At 36.5% G+C, this 22,236-nt stretch overlaps 1 protein-coding gene across 2 annotated transcripts in view; it reads left to right on the top strand.

Moving 5' to 3' along the window:
* Positions 1-22,236, top strand: part of Anks1b (ankyrin repeat and sterile alpha motif domain containing 1B) — a gene marked incomplete at its 5' end in the record, with an annotated part of 1,074,464 nt that continues 1,052,228 nt past the window's right edge. For both annotated transcript variants that reach the window (XM_005374511.2, XM_013518589.1), the window contains 1 exon segment: positions 1-250. In XM_005374511.2, coding sequence (XP_005374568.1) covers positions 117-250 — 134 coding nt within the window.

Here is a 22,236-nt window from a genome sequence, read left to right as displayed (position 1 = left end):
GCCCTCGCTGTGCCTCAGGGCGGGGCGGGCCGGAGGGCCGTGGCTCGGGGGAGTGGGGGTGGGCAGGGAGGAGGACCTGGGCCGGGCGCGGACTCCGGGGGAGTCGCTGAGAGGCTATGGGGAAGGACCAGGAGCTGCTGGAAGCCGCTCGCACGGGAAATGTGGCTCTGGTGGAGAAACTCCTGTCTGGCAGGAAAGGAGGGATCCTGGGCGGTGGATCCGGACCCCTGCCCCTGTCTAATCTGCTAAGGTAAGGGCGGCACGGGCTCGCGGCTGGCCCCCCTCGTTGTGCATTGTGATGGATACGTACTCCTCCTCCTCCTCACGGTGATTGCACCTGCTGGCTGCCAGCGATTCATTCTTAAATTAGTAGGAAAACAGGCAGTGTGTGGAGAGGCGGCGTGAGCATCCCCGTCGGATTGATGCCTTATCGTTGAGTAATTTTAAAATAGCCTTCCATCAATGCGTCAGTCAGCTACTTTTCTCTGAGCTGTGGTGCAGAACTTGCACATGCACGAGAGCGGCTTGAAGAAAACCAGCCTTCCACCCGCTTTCCATCCCTGTTTGTTATGTATTTGCAGCCTCGAAGCCAGCTTTTTTTTTTTTTTGTCTATTTAAATGAAACTGGCAGAGAAGCTACTGTATTGCGTGCATGCAATTACTCTGCCAAAGCCATAGCCTTGGGTGGCTACCTTTTCTTGAAGAAGGCGTTTGCTGTGCTGTGGGTCTTGATCCCACGAAATGAAGAAAGTAGACCTGCTGAGGTGTCATCAGCACAGGAAGTGTGAAACTTGACGAGCCAGGTTGACTAGCCCCAGCAGTAGTTTAAGTTACCTGGGCATTGCTGAGTGAAACTTGGTTATTACACCTCGGGCTGCAGGATGCCGGGTCGGGATTGGGATGGTGTGTGTGGAACATAGTAGAGGCCTTTTAATGCGAAGCCCTTGCAGGTGACACGAATATTGCTTGCAGAATCTAAGATGACATTTAAAAAAATGTCAAGGTCCTTAGTTAGCAAGCAGTACCTTGGAAATAGAAGTGTTGTATACTCCAGAAACTGTTATCTTAAAAGTTCACTTGATGGACAAGCGATAACAACCGGGAGGGAGGAAGACGGAGGGGCATTCATTAGTTTCTGAAATCGTCACCATTCAGTTTGTCCAGGATGTTTTTGGAGGCATCATTCAGCATTTATCTTCGCTTAAAAACCTCTCTTAGGCAATCCATGTACACTCCTAAAATTTTTAAAAAGCCTATGTGATTTTATTGGTTTTAAAAAGAATTCTGTCTTGTTCTTGGCCAGTGCTTAATACAAACTTTTGAGTGGTGATGCTGTGTTCTTTACATAGATTCTCATAGTTGTAGTGATCGGACAGTGCATTTAATTATAGTGCTAGCTAACCGGGAAAATGAAAAGTTTATAATACAGTGAGATACATTATTTGGAAAATGGTTGATGGGGCTTTAAAAGACCAAATCTGTATCTTATCATAATGTTTTTCTGACTGACATTTTATTGGAATGACAGTTCGTGTCACAACAATTAATATTTATAAGACATTTTTTCAATAGGTCTTAGAAATAATGGCTTTACTTGTGTTTTCTTGTTAAATATTTTTACTTCAAACCCTAGTAGGCAGTGGATACGAATTCAGACTACATCTAAGTAATTGCCCTTAGCCACAGATAATGTATAGAAAAGAAATTTATCTAGTTACAGTTTTAAGTTATAACATAAATAGATTTGCCAGGGGATCCACTAGTTGTAAAAATGATTATGGTTAGACACCTCTGTGCTGAAAGAAGTTTCTCAAAATGTGTAGTTCCTTTGGAAAAATACTAAAAAATTCTTTGAGAATAATGAGTACTTCAGCTAATTTCATTCAGGTGAATGCTGTTTTGAAAACAGTCTGTGACAGAACTCAAAGACAAGCATCTTTTAGACACTCCTTCCCAGTTGTGCCATTTTTTAAAAAAAGAATACATGTTGATTCTTAGGAATAAAATATCAATTATTTCCATAATTCTGACCCACAGTGTACACCTCACATGGGAGGTTTTCTCTTTTGCCATTTTGTAGGAGGTAGCAGTAATACTGTACAAAACAAAAGCGTGTAGAAAGCAATCAGACTAAAAGACATGTTCTTTAGAGTAGTTTGAACAAAGTTGTGAAAGTCACAAACAAAACCAGTAACTTTTAGACTTGCGTTTATCTCACACTGCATAAACAGCTAACAGTATCCTTGAAGAAATAAGAGTTGAAGTTGCATTCTCTGAGAAAAATCTGCATAAAGTGAAATTTCTAAGAAGGCATATTTTATTTAGTTGTCACTTTATTTCATAAGTGAGTGTCATCAGAAATTTATATCATAATGGAAGGTGTGTCTCCCCTTGCCCATCAAACATAATGAGGCTGAAATATTTTAATATTTTGGAGTTAATTGTGAAATAAATTGGGTATTTTTTCCCATTTGCTTTATGTGGTATAGTGATAGTGTTAGACCCTGTGCTAAATGCTTATGTGTATCATCTAATTCAATACTTACATCAACTTTAAGAGGTCGATGTTCATTTCACAGATGAAAGACTAGAGAGGTAGGAAGATTAATTACTTGCCCAAGGTTACTTCATTAGTAATGCCAAGGATTTGAAATTCAGTGGTTCACATTTGCTGTACCCGGTCTTAGGTCTTATTCATGAATCTGTTTTATTCACAGAAGTGTAAAGATATGTGGCCAATTTAGATAGTCCAATTTGTACATTTTTGCTGTGAATAATAATTGAATGTAAAAAAATCATTAATTTTCTATTAAAAATGTCTCTTGACTGTGTTTTTGAGGGTTCCCCAGATAAAAACTTTTCAAAAGATGCTCTTATTAAAAAATGATTACTTATTCACTACTAAGTGAGCAGGAGCTGTATGTGAAAGAGTGTGATATTGGAGTTTTCAGTAAAAGTAAGACTACCCTTAAATAACTATAAAACTATCTCTAAGCCCTTTCTCTAGAGTGGAATTATTGTAGTACCTACCACATAGGGTTGTTGTAAGGATTAAATGAGGTATAAAGCAATAAGTGAAAAGCATTGAGCACATAGGTGTTCATCATTAGTGTTAGTATTTCTCATGTAGCTCTAAAGCACATGGGACTCTGACTCAACTTGTTAAGGCCTTAATTACTTAAGATTTGTTCTTTTTTTCCCGTGGGAAGAACTATCATTTTCCTTAAAAAAATTTTTTTTTTTTTTTGGTCTTTTTGAGACAGGGTCTTGCTATGAAGTTCAGGCTGGCCTTGAGCTCAGTTTGTAGCCCAGGCTGGTCTCGAATTCACAACGATCCTCCTGCCTCAGCCTCCTGAGTGCTGGGATTACAGGTGTGCGCCACCATGCCCAACCATTTTCCTTAACTATTATGTGGTGGTAGGGCATAGGTGTTAAGAACTCAAGTTTTCATATTTTTTATTACTACTCATTTTTTCCTTCTTTACAGATTCTTAGACTTTCCAATGATCTTCTTAAAAGTCACAAGGAATGAACAATATGCACTAGATGTCAGTTGATCAGTGTTGAACAGAGTGGGGCTTGATATGCTGTTGAATAATTATAATTTTTAAAAACCGCAACAGGTTACAAAAGAGCATTCATAGGATGATTTTTTTATAAGATAATAAGTGTGAACATTTATAATATACATTAAGGAGTCTGGAATGATAAAACAATAAATTGGAGATACTGCTTACTTTTCAGTGCTAGGACTGTGGGTGATCTTTTTTTTTTTTTTTTTTACCGGCACTTTTCAGTTTCTACAGTGAACATATACAATTAAAATGGTAGTTATTAAAACATGATACAATGAGATTATTGTCTCCTTCTTGTTAATCTAAGGCCTTCCTACAGGTCAAGATTTTCTGAGCCATAAAATGGTATTGGTTCACATTGAGCATATAGTCAGTTAAAACTTCCAGGTATTTTTTTCAGTCATCTGTGAAGTTACAATTCTCCTATCTGGTACTTGTAAAAGTCTTAGCTGAACTTAAGTCATTCCTGTTACATTCAGTCTTGTTTTAGCCTGTGTTTGTGATCCATGTAGTTTTTCTTCAACTCTTGAGTCTGTCTTTCAGCATACTAACTTCTGTTCTCTGTAGCATCTGTAGAGTAAGTACACATTTCCTGTCAGTGTACAGTACACAGAAAATATCCCTAAAGAATCTCTCTTCAGCTTAGTGTCAGTTAAAAACTGACAGTCTTTATGCAAAGCATTTCGTCCTACATTAGAGTCACTTAATAGAACTATATATTTATTTATTTTTTGTACTGGATGTCAAACTCAGTGCCTCGTGCTTGCCAGGCAGGCGCTGTGCCATGTAGCACATCCCCAGCCCTTAATAGAACTATCAGTTGGCTACTTCTCTCCATACCTGTGAGAACATTGTAAGGTATTTTATCTATTGCCTTTCTTAAATTTATCCTGCGTCCTGTTTATGGTATTCCTTTGATCTATCTCTTTAGTAGTAAGTCTATAAATTCCACCACAATCAGGCTGCCTTATTATAGCTTGTTTCTAGTAGCAAGCCATTCCTAGTTTTGATGAAAATCAAAACTTCTACTCTCTTGCCTCTGATTGTTCTGGGTCTGATTGGACACTTAACACTCACTTAAAACAGCAGAATGTCTCTTATGATCTCTTTGTTTGGAGCTTCAGTACTCTTATTTGTTTTTCCTTTCTAGTTTGAAAATAGTTCATAATAAGGAAGACAGGAGGAAAACAGAAATTGGGAAGACTCAGATTCTTGGCATTGTTAGATAGCAGTGGAGATTCTTTTATGGTTTGAAGTTGTCTACAGTTTTACATTGTCAGAAATAAAGCTTACATTAGTGAACCATTTTCCTCCATTCTTTTTTTTTTTTTTTTTTTCCCAAACTTAGTTTAGGCATTTAGCATTTTTTCATGGAAAAGTATATATTTCTTTTCTGTGTTTGTTTTCAGGTATGCCCCTCACCAACCCTTTCTGTCTTTAAAGAAACCAGAGCTCATCAGCGTACTCAAATTGAGTTGTTACCTTCTTTTTCTTCCTCTGGATTACATGAGTGATTTTATTTTACTTAATTTACATCTTTCATGAGACAGGTACAAAACATTTTAATACCTTTTTCTTTGGCACAACTCCCTTTTATTCTTTTTTTTTTTTTTGTCTTTTTGAGACCGGGTTTTGCTATGCAGTTCAGGCTGGCCTTGAGCTCATTTTGTAGCCCAGAGTTGCTTCAAACTCAAAGTGCTCCTCCTGCCTCTGCCTCCCAAGTGTTGGGATTAAAGGCATGTACCACCATGACCACCTCCTTTTATTCCAAAAAATAATGATTCCTATTTAAAAGTTTTTTACTGACTCTAGTACTAAGACTTATTTGTATTTGAATAAAGCACAAACATTTGTTAATGTCTTAAGATTTCCTTGATTTTCTTAATGCTTCAAAGAGTTGAGTAGTGTAAAAACTATATTTAGTAAATTCTTGTTGAACATAAAGGATCCAGTTCTTCAGATCCCTGTGTGAGAAAGTAGACCAATGAGAAATAAGGGGAAGTTATTATCCGGTCACCAAAGGCATAGACTAGGGAGCTTATAAATTTTTCAGATTTAGGATTGAGCTCCTGAAGATTTTGGTGATGGGTACAAGGAGATAAGAGGAAGCACTGTGATTTTCACAGCTATTATGGGAATTGTGGTTATTGGGACTCTTTGTAAAGAGGCTGCATTTGGTTAAATGGAATAAATCACAAAAGGAGCAGTTAAGCTTCGTGAAAATGTTGTATCTATAAAAATAGTCAAATTGCAAGTGGGTTATCTATTTTGGATAGTAATGGTGTTTGGAGCAGTGATTGCACCATTATGTTCAGGGAGCTGTGTCTGCCAAAGTGTACAGTGCCAGCTGCATGATGGAAAGGTAAGGAGAGAGGAAGGGAATTTTGGTATTGACCTCTTTCTGTTCTAAGAATGGTTTGATGCTCCCTCTTCAGAACCATGAGAGTAATGTGTATAAAGAACTAGGGCAACCAGCTAGTGACTACCGCTCATCCTGTCCATTCTTACATTGGACAACTCCTTGGGTGTGTGTCAGTGGTTTCTCACTGTGCATAGAAGGGGGAGTGAATCGTCACTGATATGTAGGTATAAGTGTACAATATTCAGCAGCGTTCTATTCTACTGACTTCAGCAATTTAACTTCTCAGATGATAGTGAAAATTTGATTAGTTCATCTGTATAGTGAAATAATTTATTATGCATTTGAGGTAATTTTTGGAAAATTCTTTCAAAGAGTTTATTATAGAATATTCTTCCTGAGTATTTAACTAGCTTATGGAACCTGCAGGTATTCAACATTAGAAGCATTTTAGTATGTTTTCAGTTTGGACATATTGCAGAATAGTTTTAGTTACTTAAAATGCATTGAGTTTTGATTACTCATCATATGTTAATGTGAGCGAATATGTTATAGTTGAAAAAGCAGGAATTTACACAGAACACTCATCTGTGTTTCACATCTTCCTCGTTTGTGTGATGACAAGGTCGTGCAAACCTCAGGGAAGGCAGTTTGCTAGTTGAAAGCCCAGTGGTGTTTATACAGATCTAGAAGCTCTTCCTGGGTTCTAGTTTTCTTCTTCTACATCAGTAGGATAGCAAATGAATTTTACATTTGTGTTAAACCTGGATGAGGCTTGAAATTGATTTTTTGAGGGTGGATCAAAAAATACTGTAAAAGGATGAATTTGGTTTTTTCATTTTCTTTTACTATGGTGTACAGGGAATTTCTAAATCTGTTTTCTGTGAATAGTGCTTTCTTATTACATGGCATGTCTTCATAGATCCAGCTATGAAATGAACCTTTGACTCATGCTGTAGACTTACTTGGATTCTGTTGTGTTGTAAGAGTAGCTTTATTTAAAATGGCTACTTGTAGTTAAGGGAGCTGAAACAATTCTTTGAGCAAATTAGATTATATTTTGACTAATGAACAGTCAACTTAATTTCCTGCTGCCTGCCTGATTTTTTTGTTTCATATTTCTTTTAACCTTTTGCATCCAAATCTCTTTTTGTAGAAAAAGATACCTTTAGTCTTTTCTAAGTACTACAAGTTCACCCTGGCTATAGTTTTTGTGCCATCTGCCTGTTTCCTAAAGGGAAGCAGATGTGTGAGGAGCAAATGTGGGATGGATTGCATAGTGAACAGTAGTCTAAGAACCACAAATACTGAACCTTCAAAATTGAGCAGTCCACATAGTTTGCTTTCAGCATTTCTAGTTTTCTGCCTTCCTCAATGGCAATTTCTTCTCTAATCTCATAGACCCGGTCATGCCATCTTTCCTGTCCTGTCTTTTTTTTTTTTGGTATGGGGAATCGAACTCAGGACCTTTCCTGTTCTGTCTGTACCCCACCACTAAAAACTACTTGTGGGAGCTAGCAGTTAATCTACAGTGAAGTATGATTGATTGGTAAGGCTTTTAGGAAGCGGAAGGAAAAGAAGGTAATTATTTAAAAGTAAATACTATTTTATTATTTCTATTTAAAGAATCAGCAAAACATTAGGCCAAATTAATAAAGTTATGAAACTCTGTGGCAGAACTAATAGAATGGATTTTGCCTGGTTTACAAGAGAGGGCTGGATAAAGGTGATCACTTGTTTTTCCTTTTTATAATGCTGAAAAAGAAAGGAATTTGGTTGGAGACATAGGGCTGGTGATGGAGAAGCCTTTTTTTGGGGCTACTTACTCAATCCCCAGAACTTTTATTAGATTTATATGTACCATACTCTTACATATAAACATATGGTGTATTGTCTACTTTCAGAAGGTATTTCTTAGATGTGTGTATTTCTATAATCACAGATGACAAAACTATGGAATAGAATTGCATAACAACTTTAATAACTAATATGGTTTGAGATTCAAATTCTTTTAAATGTATTTTTATTTAAAAATCATTTTGTAAGTTGACTTAAGTATCTAGGTTATTCTGTAAACTTACATTTTACTGTACAGTGGAAACATTTGAAGTTTTGACCTTTGAATCCCAGTTAGCATTCTCCTGCATTAATCAGTCTTTCGTTCTCTTTTTCTTTTTCTTTTCTTTTTCTTTCTTTCTTTCTTTCTTTCTTTCTTTCTTTCTTTCTTTCTTTCTTTCTTTTTCTCTCTTCCTCTCTTTCTCTCTTTCTTTCTCTCTTTCTCTCTTTGCCCTTCCTTCCTTCCTTCCCTCTTCTTTCCTTCTTTCCTTCTTTCTATTTTTTGACTCAGATTATTCTTAGCCATTTTGGTTTTTTGTTTGGTTACCTCTAGTTACAAACCTGTATTTAAAATATCTTTATGTTTCATAGAAATATGCTAAGTATAATATTTAGTGTTTTGAATACTGAAATACTGCTGTATTTACTTACAGGATTATCTCTGTCTTGTGTAGATATTTTATTGCTACATAGAAACATGGAATTGAGTGGGAGTGTGTTTGGGGGGAACAGCAGGAATTATGTAAGGATGTTTTTTACCTTGGTAAAATCCAGCAGCAGGTATCCTGAAACAGTCATTTCTTGTCGGATTGCTTTGGCTTGTTGTCTAGACTGGTCTGTTATATTGAAAATTGATAGAAACTTTGAAGATATCATCAGAGCAAAAAGCAAAGACTTACAAACAATGGTTAAACTTTTTCTTAAAGGTTGTTTTGCTTGTTTGAATTTTTTGCTACATATTAGGGTGTACTTCAATTATACTTATTAACCGACCAGCCAAATACTATCCAACTAGCCTTCAAGTCCATCAGAATTTTATAGGAAACTGACAGCTGAGAAGAGTGACAACAAGTATATACTGGCAGATGATCACTCATTATTTCATATTTGATGGATATGTTGTGGCTTCTAAAATTAAATGAGATCATCTCTACCAACCCCAAGTTCTAGTAGAATGATAAGACAATTCTATAAACAGAGAATTGAAATACAGTGTGCTGTATACGCTGCAGTGGAAGTATCCAAAATACTACAGGAGCACAAAGAGCAAGAAGGAGGCTCCCTTAATTCTATTTGGAAAGAGTTTGGGGGGAAGCTTCAGAGAGGAGGTGAAACTTTAGAGAAACTAGCAGTTTGCCAGACTGACAAGTTGGAGGAAGGGTATTTCAGGTGGAAGCATCAGTATATTTATTAACAGTGTGTGTAAATGTAGAGTATAATTTGAGGATATTATCAATAATTTAGAGCATGGATAAGAGGTAAGTCTGGAGATTGAAGGACTTATGTGCTTGCTCTAAGGAGTTTGAACTTTACCCTCAAAGCCATACAAATCCATTCACATTTTCTTTTTTAATGTATTAGTTATTCACTTATGATGATAGCATCACTACTTCAAAAAGTTGAATAAAAGAGAAAAAAAACCACCTATGATCCTATTGCTAAAAATTATTTTCCTAAGTATATTTAATGTAGTTATTAGATAAAACATACAATTTTGGATCCTAAGTCTTTCATTTGATATTGTAATGTTTATTTTAAAAAAGTTATTACAAAGTCTTTGTGATCATCATTTTAGTGGCATCAGAGTATTCCATCTAATGCAGAATTTTCAGGAACGTGGGATTGCTTGTTAACATACACTTTTCCTGGTCCCATTCCAGGTCCACAGGATGCTTGATTAGAAGTGTGTTAGTCAGCTTTCCATTACTGTGACCAAATACCTGAGAAAATGTAAAGGAGGAAAGACTTTATTTTGGCTTCTGGCTTAGTCTGTGGTCAACTGGTTCTGTTGCTATCAGGTTGGTGAAGAGGCAGAAACATGTTGGAAAGACATAGTAGAGGAAAGCTACTTTCTTCATGACAACGAGGAAGCAGAAAGGAAAAAGAGAAAGGGCCCAGGACCAGATGTAGTCGATCCACTCCTTTCATTAGGCTCCTTATCCTGCTTCCATCACTTCTCAGTAATGCCAGCAGGTTATGAACTCATTGGTGGTTTAACCCATTGGTGGAGTTATAGCCTCATGGTCCAGTCACTTCCCAAAAGCTCATCAGCATCACTGAGTCTTCAGGGGATATTTTAGATCTCAACCATAATGGAAGGACCTGGGAGTATGCATTTTACCAGCTTTCCTAGATAAAAAAATGTGTATTGTTACTTAACCATTCCCTTACTGCCAGATACTTGGATGATTTTTAACATATTTATTATTAATATACATGGGGTGATAAAAATATGGTATATGTTTAAATAAAAAAATTGTAGTTAAAAACATCCCCCCTCAGAATATGGTTCCTTGTTTGAACAATATTCAGTTATCTCATTGTTCTAATTTCTGTGTACATTCATGAAATTTCTCTTTTATGTCTTTACGAGTTGTGAAAAAAATGCAGTGAATGCTGCTGCTATGTGCCATGCAGTGGAAAGGCAGGCTTATGAAAACATTGTGGCATGTGCTCTCTACCTTATTTACCACATTTGGCAGCATGTGACTTCTGGCTCTTCCCCAAAGTCAAAATGACCATGAAGGGTAAATGTTTTGAATTGATCCAGGATACCTGCCAGCCACAGCCTTGCAACTAAAGACACGAAAGAGGACTTCTGGAAATGTTTCAGAAAGTGGCAAGACTGATGGGTTAAGTGTGTTCAAAGTGATGGGGGAATATTTTGGAGAGGATTAATGGTAGTGTGCTTTTTGTTGTAATAAATGTTTTGAAATTTAACATTCACTATATTTCTTGATCATATCTCATAAAACATTATGAACATTTTCATACAAACCACCTTTTTCATAAAATTACATTCATAGGATACATATCTAGAAATTGAATTGCTGGTATTATATATCTCAGATATGATATTTTACATGCTTTGCATCTAGTCTTCACAACAATCCTGCATATTTTTCATTACTAACATTTTATTTATGGAGTAAAAGTTCAGAAAAATTGAATAACTTCCTCAAAGTTACAGAGAGGGAAATAGTAGTTCTAAGATGCAAATTCAGAAATTTCAAATATCTTTCTTTTTTGTTTCTTTTTTTGAGACAGGGTCTTGCTATGTAGTTCAGGCTGGCCTTGAACTCATTATGTAGCCTGGGCTGGCCTTGAACTCCTGATGATCCTCTAGCTTCAGCCTCCTGAGTGCTGAGATTATAGGAATGCACCACTACTCCTGGTCTCGCAAAGTTAATTTGAGCAGAAACATGGTATTTCACTGATACTGTGCTGTGCTCTAATCCATGAGATTAATGAGTACCTAATAAGCCTATCATTAATGTTATCTCCCTCTCTCTGTGACCCGCTCCTTTTACTTGCAGAATGGGAGATGGAACCCGAGGCCTTTGCACTGACCTACGTCCCCAGCCATTTTTTATCTTGAGACAGTCTCACTAAATTTCTCATTGTGGGCTCAAACTTTCAATCATCCTACTTCAGCCTCTTAGAGTGCTGAGATTTTAGGTGTGTGCCACCACACTCAGCTCTTTCTTTTTTAAACTATTATTAATTAATTGATAGGTATTTTGAGGTTGTGTATATGTATTCAGCATGGTGGTGCTTTGGAGCTTAGAAAATAGACCCTCTTCTCTAGGGCCTTGCAAAAATTACAGACAGAGATAATAGCTAACTATATAGTAGAATCTAATTTTGCTAGAGCACAAACCCTCACAACTTCATCTTTTTGTTTTGATCAGTCCAGTGTCAATATTTGGCTCTCATTTCCCATTATATATCAATATATGATTGAAATATGACTGTGAATCAAAGTTTAGTTATTTTTTAATAGTTGGAGGTATAAGTATACTCCTCACATATTTTTCTTCTAAAATTATAATTTGTTTTTGTTTTGTTTTTTTGTCTTTTTGAGGCAGGGTCTTGCTATGCAGTTCAGGCTGGCCTTGAGCTCACTTTGTAGCCCAGGCTGACCTTGAACTTGTAGCTGTCTTCCTGCCTCAGCCTCCCAAGTGCTGGGATCACAGGCATGCACCACCACACTTGGCCTAAAATTTTTTTTTAATTTTATTTTAAAGAGAAAAAAAATTTTCAAAGCAAGATAATAGGAGAGTAACAATGGTTAATACATTGCCTATTGTTATCTTTAAATTAGTTACTCAGAGTACAAGATATAGACATTTAATTATTCAAACAATAGTAGCATAAACCTTTCTTTTCAGTGAACTAAGAGAAATAAGTAGTATAACTATCTTAATTATCTTGTGTGTATATATTTATTTATTTATTTTTGCTTTTCCCTTCTTTTCTCCTTTTCACTATCGCAATTTCTTTTTCCTTTTGAACAGTTTATTCCCATTTTACAGATCTTATTTATTCTTTTCAGCTTCTCACACTAGGAAGAGAATATGATGTTTACACAATGTGAGTCTGGTTTATTTCACTTATGAGTGTGGTCTCAAGTTGTATCCATTTACCTATAAAAGTGTCTAGTTTATTCTTTTTTTATGGCTGAGTAGCACTCCAGTGTATAAAAAAGACCACGTTTTTTTTTATCCATTCTGTGGTTGATGGGAATTTGGGTTGTTTCTAAGATCTAGCTATTACAAAGTGTGCTGCTATAAATGTGGGTGCACATATATCGCTGTGCTATGGTATTTTTAATTCTTCTGGGAAGATACCCAGAATAGGAATAGCTGGGTCAGGAGGTACCTCCAATCCTAATTTTTTGAGGAATCTCCACACTGATTCCCACAGTGGTTGTACCAGTCTACACTCGCACCAACAATGGAGAAGGGTTCCTTTTTCCTCACGTACAAAGCTTTTTAATAAGATGAAATCCCAGTTGTTGATTCTTTGTGATAGTTCCTGTGTGATCTGGGTTTTATTCATAAAGTCTTTGCCTACACCAATATCTTCAAGAATTTTACCTATTCTATCTTCTAGCAGACTTAATGTTTCTGTTTTAATGTTTAGATTTTTGATTCATTTCAAATTTAATTTAGTGCATGTTGAAAGATTTGGGTCCAGTTGTAATCTTTGGCTTGTGGAAAGCCAGTTTTTCCATCACCATTTATTAAAGAGGCTATCTTTCAACAGCAGATTTCTATTTTTTTTTTTTTTTGTTTTGGTACCAAGAATCTAACTCAGGACCTTGCACTTGCCAGGCAGGCACTTGTGCTGCTGAGCTATATCCCTGGAACTAAAGAGGCTATTTTTCTTCCAGTGAAGGTGTTTGGCACCTTTGTCAAAGAACAAAGAGTTGTTCCTGCATCTTCTAATCTATTCCATTGATGTTCAGGTCTGTTTTTTTTTTTTTTTTTTTTCCAGTACCATGTTGTTTTTATCACAGTAGCTTTATTGTATAATATCAGTTCAGGGATTGTGATTTCCCCTACCTTGGCTTTGTTACCCAGAATTGCCTTAGCTATTTTAGGTTTCTTCTGGTTCCAAGTGAACTTTAGGATTGTCTTCTCTAATTCTGTGAGATATACTGTTGGAAGTGTGACTGGAATTGCATTAAATCTGTATAAAAGTTTTGGAAATATGGACATTTTTACTATATTGGTTCTTCCCACACGAGCAGGGGATATCTTTCCATTTTCTGATATCCTCTTCCATCTCCTTTTTCAGAGTACTGTAGTTTTCAATGTAGAGGCCTTTTACATCCTTTGTTAGATTGATTTCTAGGTATTTCATTTTTTTGTGAAAGGTGTTGTTTCCGTAATTTTTGTCTCAGTGAGTCTGTTATTCGTGTACAGGAATGCTATTGATTACTAAATGTAACTGAATTTGGCTATTAAATCTAGAAGTCTTTTGGTTGAGTTTTGGGGGTGTTCTATGTAGAGTTCATGTGATCTGCAAATAATGATAATTTCACTTCTTCCTTTCATATCTTTATTCCTTTTATTTCTTTGTCTTGTCTAATTACTCTGGCTAATGTTTCCAGAAATACGTTGAATAGCAGTGATGATAATGGATGTCCTTGTCTTGTTCCTGATTTTAGAGTGAAAGCTTTCAGTTTTTGTCCATTTAGTATGATGTTAGCTATTGGTTTGTCTTAAATGGCTTTCATCAGATTGAGATAAAGACCATCTATTCCAATTTTTTGTAGAGGTTTTATCACGAATACTTCTGGACTTCTTCAGAAGCTTTTTAAACATCTATTAAGATGGTCATATGGCTTTTGTGCTTGGCTCTGTTAATATGGTGTATTACATTTATTGATTTACATATGTTGAACCATGCCCGCACCCCTGGGATGAATCCCCCTTGGTCATGATGTATAATCTTATTGATGATTTGCTGCATTCTATTTGCCAGTATCTTATTGAGGATTTTTGCATCTGTGCTCATTAGAAATACTGGCCTGTGGTTCTCTTTCTTACTTGGGTCTTTCTGTTGGTATCAGGGTATTGCATGCTTCCAGGAATGAATTTTGGAGTATTGCTTCCATTTCAATTTCATTAAAGAGTTTCAGAAGTAGTGCTATTAGGTCTTCTCTAAATTTCTTGTAGAGTTCAGCAGTGAATTCATCGGGACCTGGGTGTTTCTTTGTTAGTAGGTTTTTAATCACATCTTTGATTTCATTGATTGATGTTGATGCATTTAAGATTTGTATATCTTCATGATTCAGCTTTGGTAATTCCTATATATCTAGGAATCTGTCCATTTCTTCTGCATTTTCCATCTTAGAATTCAAGTTTTCAAAGTAGGTATACATGATCTTCTGGATTTCTGCAGGGTTCATTGTGATTTCACACTTTCACTTCCTAATTGCATGGATTTGAGTCTTTTCTTTCCTTTTTTTGATAAGGTTGGCTAAAAGTTTGTTGATTTTAGTTAATCTTTCAAGGAACCAACCCTTTAATTCATTGTTTTTTTTTTATTGTTTTCTTCATCTCCAGTGCATTAATTTCTGCTCTGATCTTTATAATTTCCTTCCTCATACTAGCTTTTTGCTTTGCCTGCTCTTCTTTTTCTAGAAGTTTGTGGTTTACCATTAAATTGTCTATTTGCCCTTGCTGTTTTCCTGTTATGAGTATTTATTACTATATATTTCCCCCTTAGGACTGCTTTCATTGTGTCCTATAGGTTCTGGTATATTGTATTATCCTTACCTTTATCATCATGTTGAAACTGTCTTAATTTCTACTTTAATTTCACCTGTGGCCCATTGGTTGTTCAGGAGGGTGCTACTTAATTTCCATGCGTTTATGAAGTTCTTGTGGTTTCTTTTGCCATTGATTTCCAATTTCATTGCACTATGGTCTGATAATATGCATGGGATAATTTCAGTTTCTTTTCATTTACTTAAGTGTGTTCTGTGAGCTAGTATGTGGTTTATTTTTGAGAATATCCTGCATACAGCTGAGAAGAATGTGTATTCTGATGTGGTGGGGTGAAACAATCTATAGACATCCATTAAGTCCATTTGTTCAAAAGGTTGGTTCAGTTCTAATCTTTCATTGTTGATTTTTTTTGTCTTGTTGATCTGTCTTTTTGTGACAGTGGGGGTATTGAGATCCCCCAATATAATTGTATTAGTGCTTATTTGATTTTTCATGTCTGTTAATATATGTTATATAGTTGGGTGCACTATGATTGTTATCTCTTTCTCTTGGAGTGTTCCCTTTACAAAAATGTCATTACCTTCTTTATGTCTCTTAACTTGGCTTGAAATTCACTTTGTCTGTGATAGAATAGCTGTCCCTGCTTTTTTCTAAGTTTCTGTTGCATACAGTGTTGTTTTCCATCCTTTGACTTTCAGTCTGTGAATTTCTTTTTGAATTAAATGTGTTTCTTGTGTGGAGCATATTGCTGGATTTTTCTTCTTGATCCATTCTGCCAGCCTATGTGTTTTAATTGGTGAATTGAGACCATTAACATTTATGGTTATAACTGATATGTATTGACTTTTCCTTGTCATGTTATTTTCCTGTTGTTGGCTTTCCCCTTTTTCTTACCCGCCTCTGTTTAATTGTTTGCCTTGCCTGATAGATTCCTTCTGTTGGGGTTTGTGGAGTTGTAGTCCTTATTATTTCTTTCTAGAATGTCCTTGAAAACATTTTGGAGTGCTGGTTTAGTGGTCATAAATTTCCTCAGTTTTTTGTCATGGAAGTATTTTATTTCTCCATCAGTTTTGGAAGATAATTTTAAGAGGTACATCAATCTGGGTTGAAAGTTATTTTCGTTTAGAGTGTGAATTACTTCACTCCAAGCTTTCCTTGACTTCAGGGTTTGTGTTGAGAAGTCAGCTATGATTCTCATGGGCTTTCCTTTATAGGTGATTTGTTTTTTTCCCTAACACCTTTTAAGATTCTATTCTTGTGTTGAATTTCTGGACTCTTGACTATGCTACGCCTGGCTATAGATTTTTTTGATTGTGGCTAGTTGGAATTCTATATGACTCACTTACCTGTATGTCAGATTATTTTTCCCTACAAGAGAAGTTTTCTGCCATGATGTCTGTGAACAATTTTTTCATATCATGTTTGTTAACTCCTGCTTTTTCATTGACTCTAATCAATCTTAAGTTATTCTTCTTTGCCTCATCTAGCAGCTGTTGAACTGATTTCCTGTGATCTTTACTATTTTTAAGAACTCTTTCTTTTCATGATTACTGACTGCAAGCCTGTCTTGTGTATCTGAGATCCTGTCCTCACGTTGACTTAATCTGCTGCAGATACTTTCAGTGGAATTTTTATTCTCCTGGATATCTACTTGAACCTGCCTTATGGATTCCATTTCTTTCCTATGCTGAACATTCATGGCTTCCATAATTTTCTTAAGTTCCTTTTTTTTTTTTTTTAATCTGTATCTGCTCTAGAGTTACTAAGCATAGTTTTCATTGTGGACACCATCTCTGCAGGTATCTGAGAAATTATTTCTGATTTGATTTTTTCTAGTGCCTCATTCAACTGTTTTGTTGTCACCACTTTAGAGAGGACAGGTGGATGGCTTTCAGACTGGCTCACATCATTGCCCCCTGAGTTTGCTTTTGGCAAACTGGATGTCTAGGGTTGCATCTTGTTTAAGTGTCTTCTCATTTTGTTTCCTTTTTTTTCCAGTTTAATTCCTGGAGCGATGCTTGTAAATTGCCTATCGTGGATTGCTTTATTGCTAGTATTTAGAACCCTTAGGAAACGACTACTTCTCTGAAGTATCTTCCAGCTGTGGCTGGTTTTTGAATTTTGAGTCTGTTGCAGGATCCTACCTCTTCACTTTGTTGGCTGTGTGAAGTTGCCATCTGCTTGGCCCAGCCCCTGATTCTTTGGCACTGTGCCACAGTATTTTCAATGACCCTTAGTCAGTCTCAGTCTCAGAATATCAGAAAGAATAGCTGTTTAGAACATTTATGTCTCTTTTGGCTAAGGTGGTACCATCAGCAATAACAGTAGCATGAAGCACAGCCTAGAAAATGACAAACTGAACTAACCATTAATTTACCACCTTTAACTGCATGAACTAGATTTGTGGTTATATAACAAAATCTAAAACAAGCCAGAAAATTATATGTAGTATGTAGGTCCTTAGTATGTTAATTTTTCCCTCGAAGGGATTAAAATTTAAAAGGGGTTAGAGAGAAAATAGAGAAATAGAAGAAGAGGAAGAGATTAGAAGTAAGGCTGTAGCACAAAGGGGGAGTCATGCTAACTTTGGGAAACTGGTACAGAAGACAGGAGGAAAAGAGAGAAGGAAGAAATCAAAGGAAGAACAGAGCAGAACAACCACCACAAAGAGGTTAGAAACCACGTTCACAATCAAATAAAAACAAGATAAAAAAAAGATCAAACAATGAAGGAGAAAAACAAAAACCAAACAACCCCCCCCCCCCCGCAAACCAAAAACCAATACCAAAACCACAACAAGAACAGCAAAAAGCAAATGAGAGAAAGAAAGAAAAAAAAAAGTCCACTTCCAGGTTTGTGTCTGCTGTCACTGGTAGACAGCATGTGGAGACAGAGCCCTGATCTGTGCTGATCTATCCCAGCAAGCCAGCAGTAGCTTTTTGGCAGCATAGTGGATACTCTCAGTGGGCCTGCACCTTCTGGCTGAGATCAGAGGGATGACTCACCACCTGCTAGTGTAGTCCTTCATGTCCACTGCTTCCCTCTGCTGCTGCATCTTTCTCTGGGGGGCTCTGGGGTCACCAGGAGGCACTGTGTGTCCACAGGTTTGAATTGCTTCTCTTGCACAGTGAGTCCCATCTCAGGGAGAAAATGCCCCTGCTACCTTGTCCTTTTTTTTTTTTTTGGTTTTTCTCTGGTACCGGGAACCGAACTCATGACCTTGCGCTTGCCAGGCAGGCACTTTTGCCGCTGAGCTAAATCCCCAGCCTCTTACCTTGTCCTTTTTTGATTGACTTTTCTCTCTTCGTTCTCTCCTTATGCTTCAGATCCTTCCTGGGTGCAGGGGACCCACTTCCCTCCTTGTCTTCTTCACCTTCTATATTCCAGCATCTGGACCACAACTCTCAGAGAGCTTCTTTCTCTGCTTCTTATCACTCTGCCATCGTGGTGCTCCCTAACTGATCTTAAAATTGTTTTTTATTTTGAAATGATCATATATTCTGGAGAAGCTGGGCATAAAATTTGAAAAAAACATTTTTTCTGCGAACCACTTGAGAGTAAGTTGTCAATCTGATCATCCTAGAATACTTAGGTTGTATCTTCTATAACCAGGGATGTTCTCTTACATAATCAGAATACAGCTTCTAAAATCAGTAAATTAGCTTCATTATACTCCAACCAGCTATCTTTATACTCTATTCAAGTTTGCACATTTGTCTCAATAATGTACTTTGTTGGGAGGCAGTTTAGAATCATGCATTGTGTTTAGTTGTCAGATGTCAGTTTTCAGTATGGGATAGTTTTTTAGTTTTTCTTAGACTTTTATAATCTTGACATTTTTGGAGACTATAAGCCAGTTGTTGTGTAAAATGTCCCTCAATTTGACCTGGTGTTTTCTTAGATTAGATTGAGGGTATGCATCTTTGGCAGGAATGTCTCAGAGAGATGCTGTATTCATTCTTTTCATTACTTCCTATTGGGTGGCATGTGATTTGATTTGTCCTACTGCTGATAGTATTCACATTTGTTACGTATGGTGGCAGCTGTCAAGCTCTGTGTATACAATTGCTTTACTCTTTTCTTCCTCTGTAATAACTGTTTTGTGGAGTACATTTACATTATGTAAGTGTTCTATTCCTTATCAAACTTCCTTTTATTATACTTAGTATGGACTAATACTTACTATTTTATTATATAGGTTATAATGTATTACTTTTATTAATTTTGGTGTTTAAATTGTTTTAGATTTAGTAGGAAACCTTCTTTATGCATTTCTTAGCCTTTGGATTCCTAAAATGTTCCATCTGTCATCTTTCCCTGCCCTAATCCTGGAATTAGCTATTTTCCAAAATGACATGATTCCTTTTATTGGAAATGTTTAAAAGTTAAGATTGGGATGTTTGGTGTTTGTGCCTTTTGGGATATCACTTTTCCAGGCTTTGAAAAAAAATATGCGTATATTCATATCATATATATGCTTATGTGCACACAGAAATGCACATTTATATTTATATTTGTCTATATTTATTTAAAACCCTTAGATTATAATGATGTCTCTAATTTCAGTCCAATTCCTCAGTTTATTTCAGTTCTTCCCTTCCTGTGTTTGTATCTTCCTTTTTCTTGTTCCAACCTGGCTTCTGTTATCATTATACGTATACTTATTTGATACTTCCACGTGATCCAGTCCTCTGCTACTGCCATATCTTCCTTTCCATTAATGTTCTTTTCACCCTTTTCAGGCTTTACTGTTCCTTGCTAGGCTATTTGTTTGCATAAATACTTACACCTCTTTGGGCTTTTTAGGCGCCAACTGCCTATGCTGGTCCACATCTCCAGGAGAATCCCCTTTTCATCCTGCATGGATGGGCTTCAGTCCTGCTTCACTGGTTCACCCTTGTATGTGGATGCCCTCTCTCCCTGGCTAACCTCTGACACATGTACCGGGATGTTCCCCTCTGTGTGAGCCCTCTAATATGCCAGCTGGCCTTGGGAATACCTTCTCACTTATGTAGGCTCTGCTAACCGACACTAGGCTGCCCCCAGTAAGTACATCTTTCTACCTTGATTTAGGCTGTTATTTTGCTATAGGCCTCTATAGCTTTCCTCTTTTCCCTGGGTACATATGTACCTTTATCTGCCCTACTTGATGGCTTTAGGATTTGTTCATGAAGAAAAAGAAAACAAGCAAAGAAAAGTGCAAGAAGGAGGAGAAGGGCATAATAATACTCTTCTTTTTATCAGTGATGATGATGGTGATGATGTATCTTTCCAAGTTAGCAATGCCTAAATCTTGTGTTGGAAGAAAATCAGACTATGGCATTTAGGAGTTTTAGGCAACAAGGAAGTTACGACCAAGGTGTGAGTACTATGTAGTATAGTAGTTCTCCTAGACACTTTTTTTTTTTTTTTTTTTTTTTTGCATTTCAGAAGACAGAGAATGATAATTTGATAGGCTGGTTAGCTCTTTGCATTTTTTGTTACTTTTATGTGTATTGTGGTAGGAGATGTAGGAGGCCCCCCTGCTGACTGAGAAACAGAAAAATCTTTATATATTTTTTTGCTCTGTTTAGCTGAAGGTCTCTCCTTACAATTGTCAGTGAAGTGCATTCTCAAGAATTTCAGTAAGATGATGATAATGCAGAAAAAGAATTATAGAAGTACTGAGACAGTAACTGTCATTCACCAAGGAAATTGAGTTTGCGGAATTTGATAAAGATTTCAGCAACTAGGTTTTTCTTGTTATATGATATTCCCACTATGATTTTTAAAATGTCATATAGACCTTATGTCAGGAAATTGACCAAGTATACTTTTAAAATGCTAAATGTGCACATGTCTTATAAAAATGGTTATTGCTTCAGATAAGCCAGGACAGTAAATAATTCATATTGGGAATTCCCCAGACTTTATTACTAGAAATCTATAATTCTTAGAAATATATCTGAGCAAAGAAATTTCCAGGAAGCTCTTTAGTAAACATTTGTTGTAGCTGAAAAATACCATCACTATTTGCAAAAAGTGAGAAAAAATAGTTGGGAGCATTGCAGAAATAATTCATTGCAGTTATGTTCTGTACTTTAAAAGACCATTCAGGTTTTCTTGCCAAAATCAAGAAAAAATAAACAGCAGGCAGTATTATCAGTTGGTGCTCTCCTTCTCTAGGTTTGGGAAAACAAGCTCTGTGGAAAGATGACCAGAATTTTAGTTGTACTGTGTAAGAAGAGAACTGATCAATCCTTGATTAAAAAAAATGATATGCTAAATGTATAGCATAACATCTAGGGATCTATGAGATATGATTCCCACTTTCTTTTAAGTTTTTGTTTTCTTATTATCAGGACCTCTAATAACATATGCTCTTTTCGTAGTATTCCATAGTATTTAGATCTTGGCTTTCTATTTTTATGGAGATGAGGTTTCATAGAAAGAAATGATTTGTAAACTTCACAGTTTGTGACATTTCATCAGCAGAACAAAGGACCATGTGGAGTGCCTGTCCCATCTGTTCTCTGTTACTCTTCAAAATTTCTCCAGAACTCTTGAATCTGGGGATTGACAGATACTCAGCAATCTAGTCCATATTATTACCATTTCTCTGATGGAAGGAACGGATTCGTGACCTGTGATTTTCTTTGGAAGTCTTGCTTATTTGCTCTTTAAAGGGAAAGAGGAATTTATAAGACTATAGATATTTCTCATAGAATCATGGAAACATTGCACTGGCAGGGTTTTGGAAAGATGGGGAGCCAAGGCAACAAAGATCTCAGGGACAAGATCTTTTAGTATAAACTAGGGCCTGCTGGGTCTGTTTGAATCTATCCACATGACTGAGGAGGAGAAACAGGACAAAAATCTGAGGAAAGGAAGGTGTGGCAAAATATTAATTAACTCAACCATTTTGTGAATTTCTTGGGAAAATGCAGCCAAGCCAAAAGTCTTTCTTCACTTTATGGTTTCTGCTTTCTCTCTGTTGAGCTCCCCTCACTTTTTTTTTTTTTTGTAACAGGAATTGAACTCAGGACCTTGCACTTGCCCAGCCCCGCCCCCGTCACTTTTGTAAAGAACCAAAATACAGTGTGACACAATTGGGTACCTTAACCAAGGTGACTTTAGTGTTAGTAGTAATGTATAACTGTCAGTTTCTGCTAGTGAAGTCACTCAAAATAAAATATCTAACTCTTTCATTTTCCCTAGTTATTGTCTATGAACATTATAGACCCTA

The sequence above is a fragment of the Chinchilla lanigera genome, unplaced genomic scaffold, assembly GCF_000276665.1.
Source record: "Chinchilla lanigera isolate Chin_1 unplaced genomic scaffold, ChiLan1.0 scaffold00004, whole genome shotgun sequence".
NCBI classification, from domain to species: Eukaryota; Metazoa; Chordata; class Mammalia; order Rodentia; family Chinchillidae; genus Chinchilla; species Chinchilla lanigera.
Note: the sequence above shows the minus strand (reverse complement) of the source record. Positions and strands in the feature narration are given on the sequence as shown.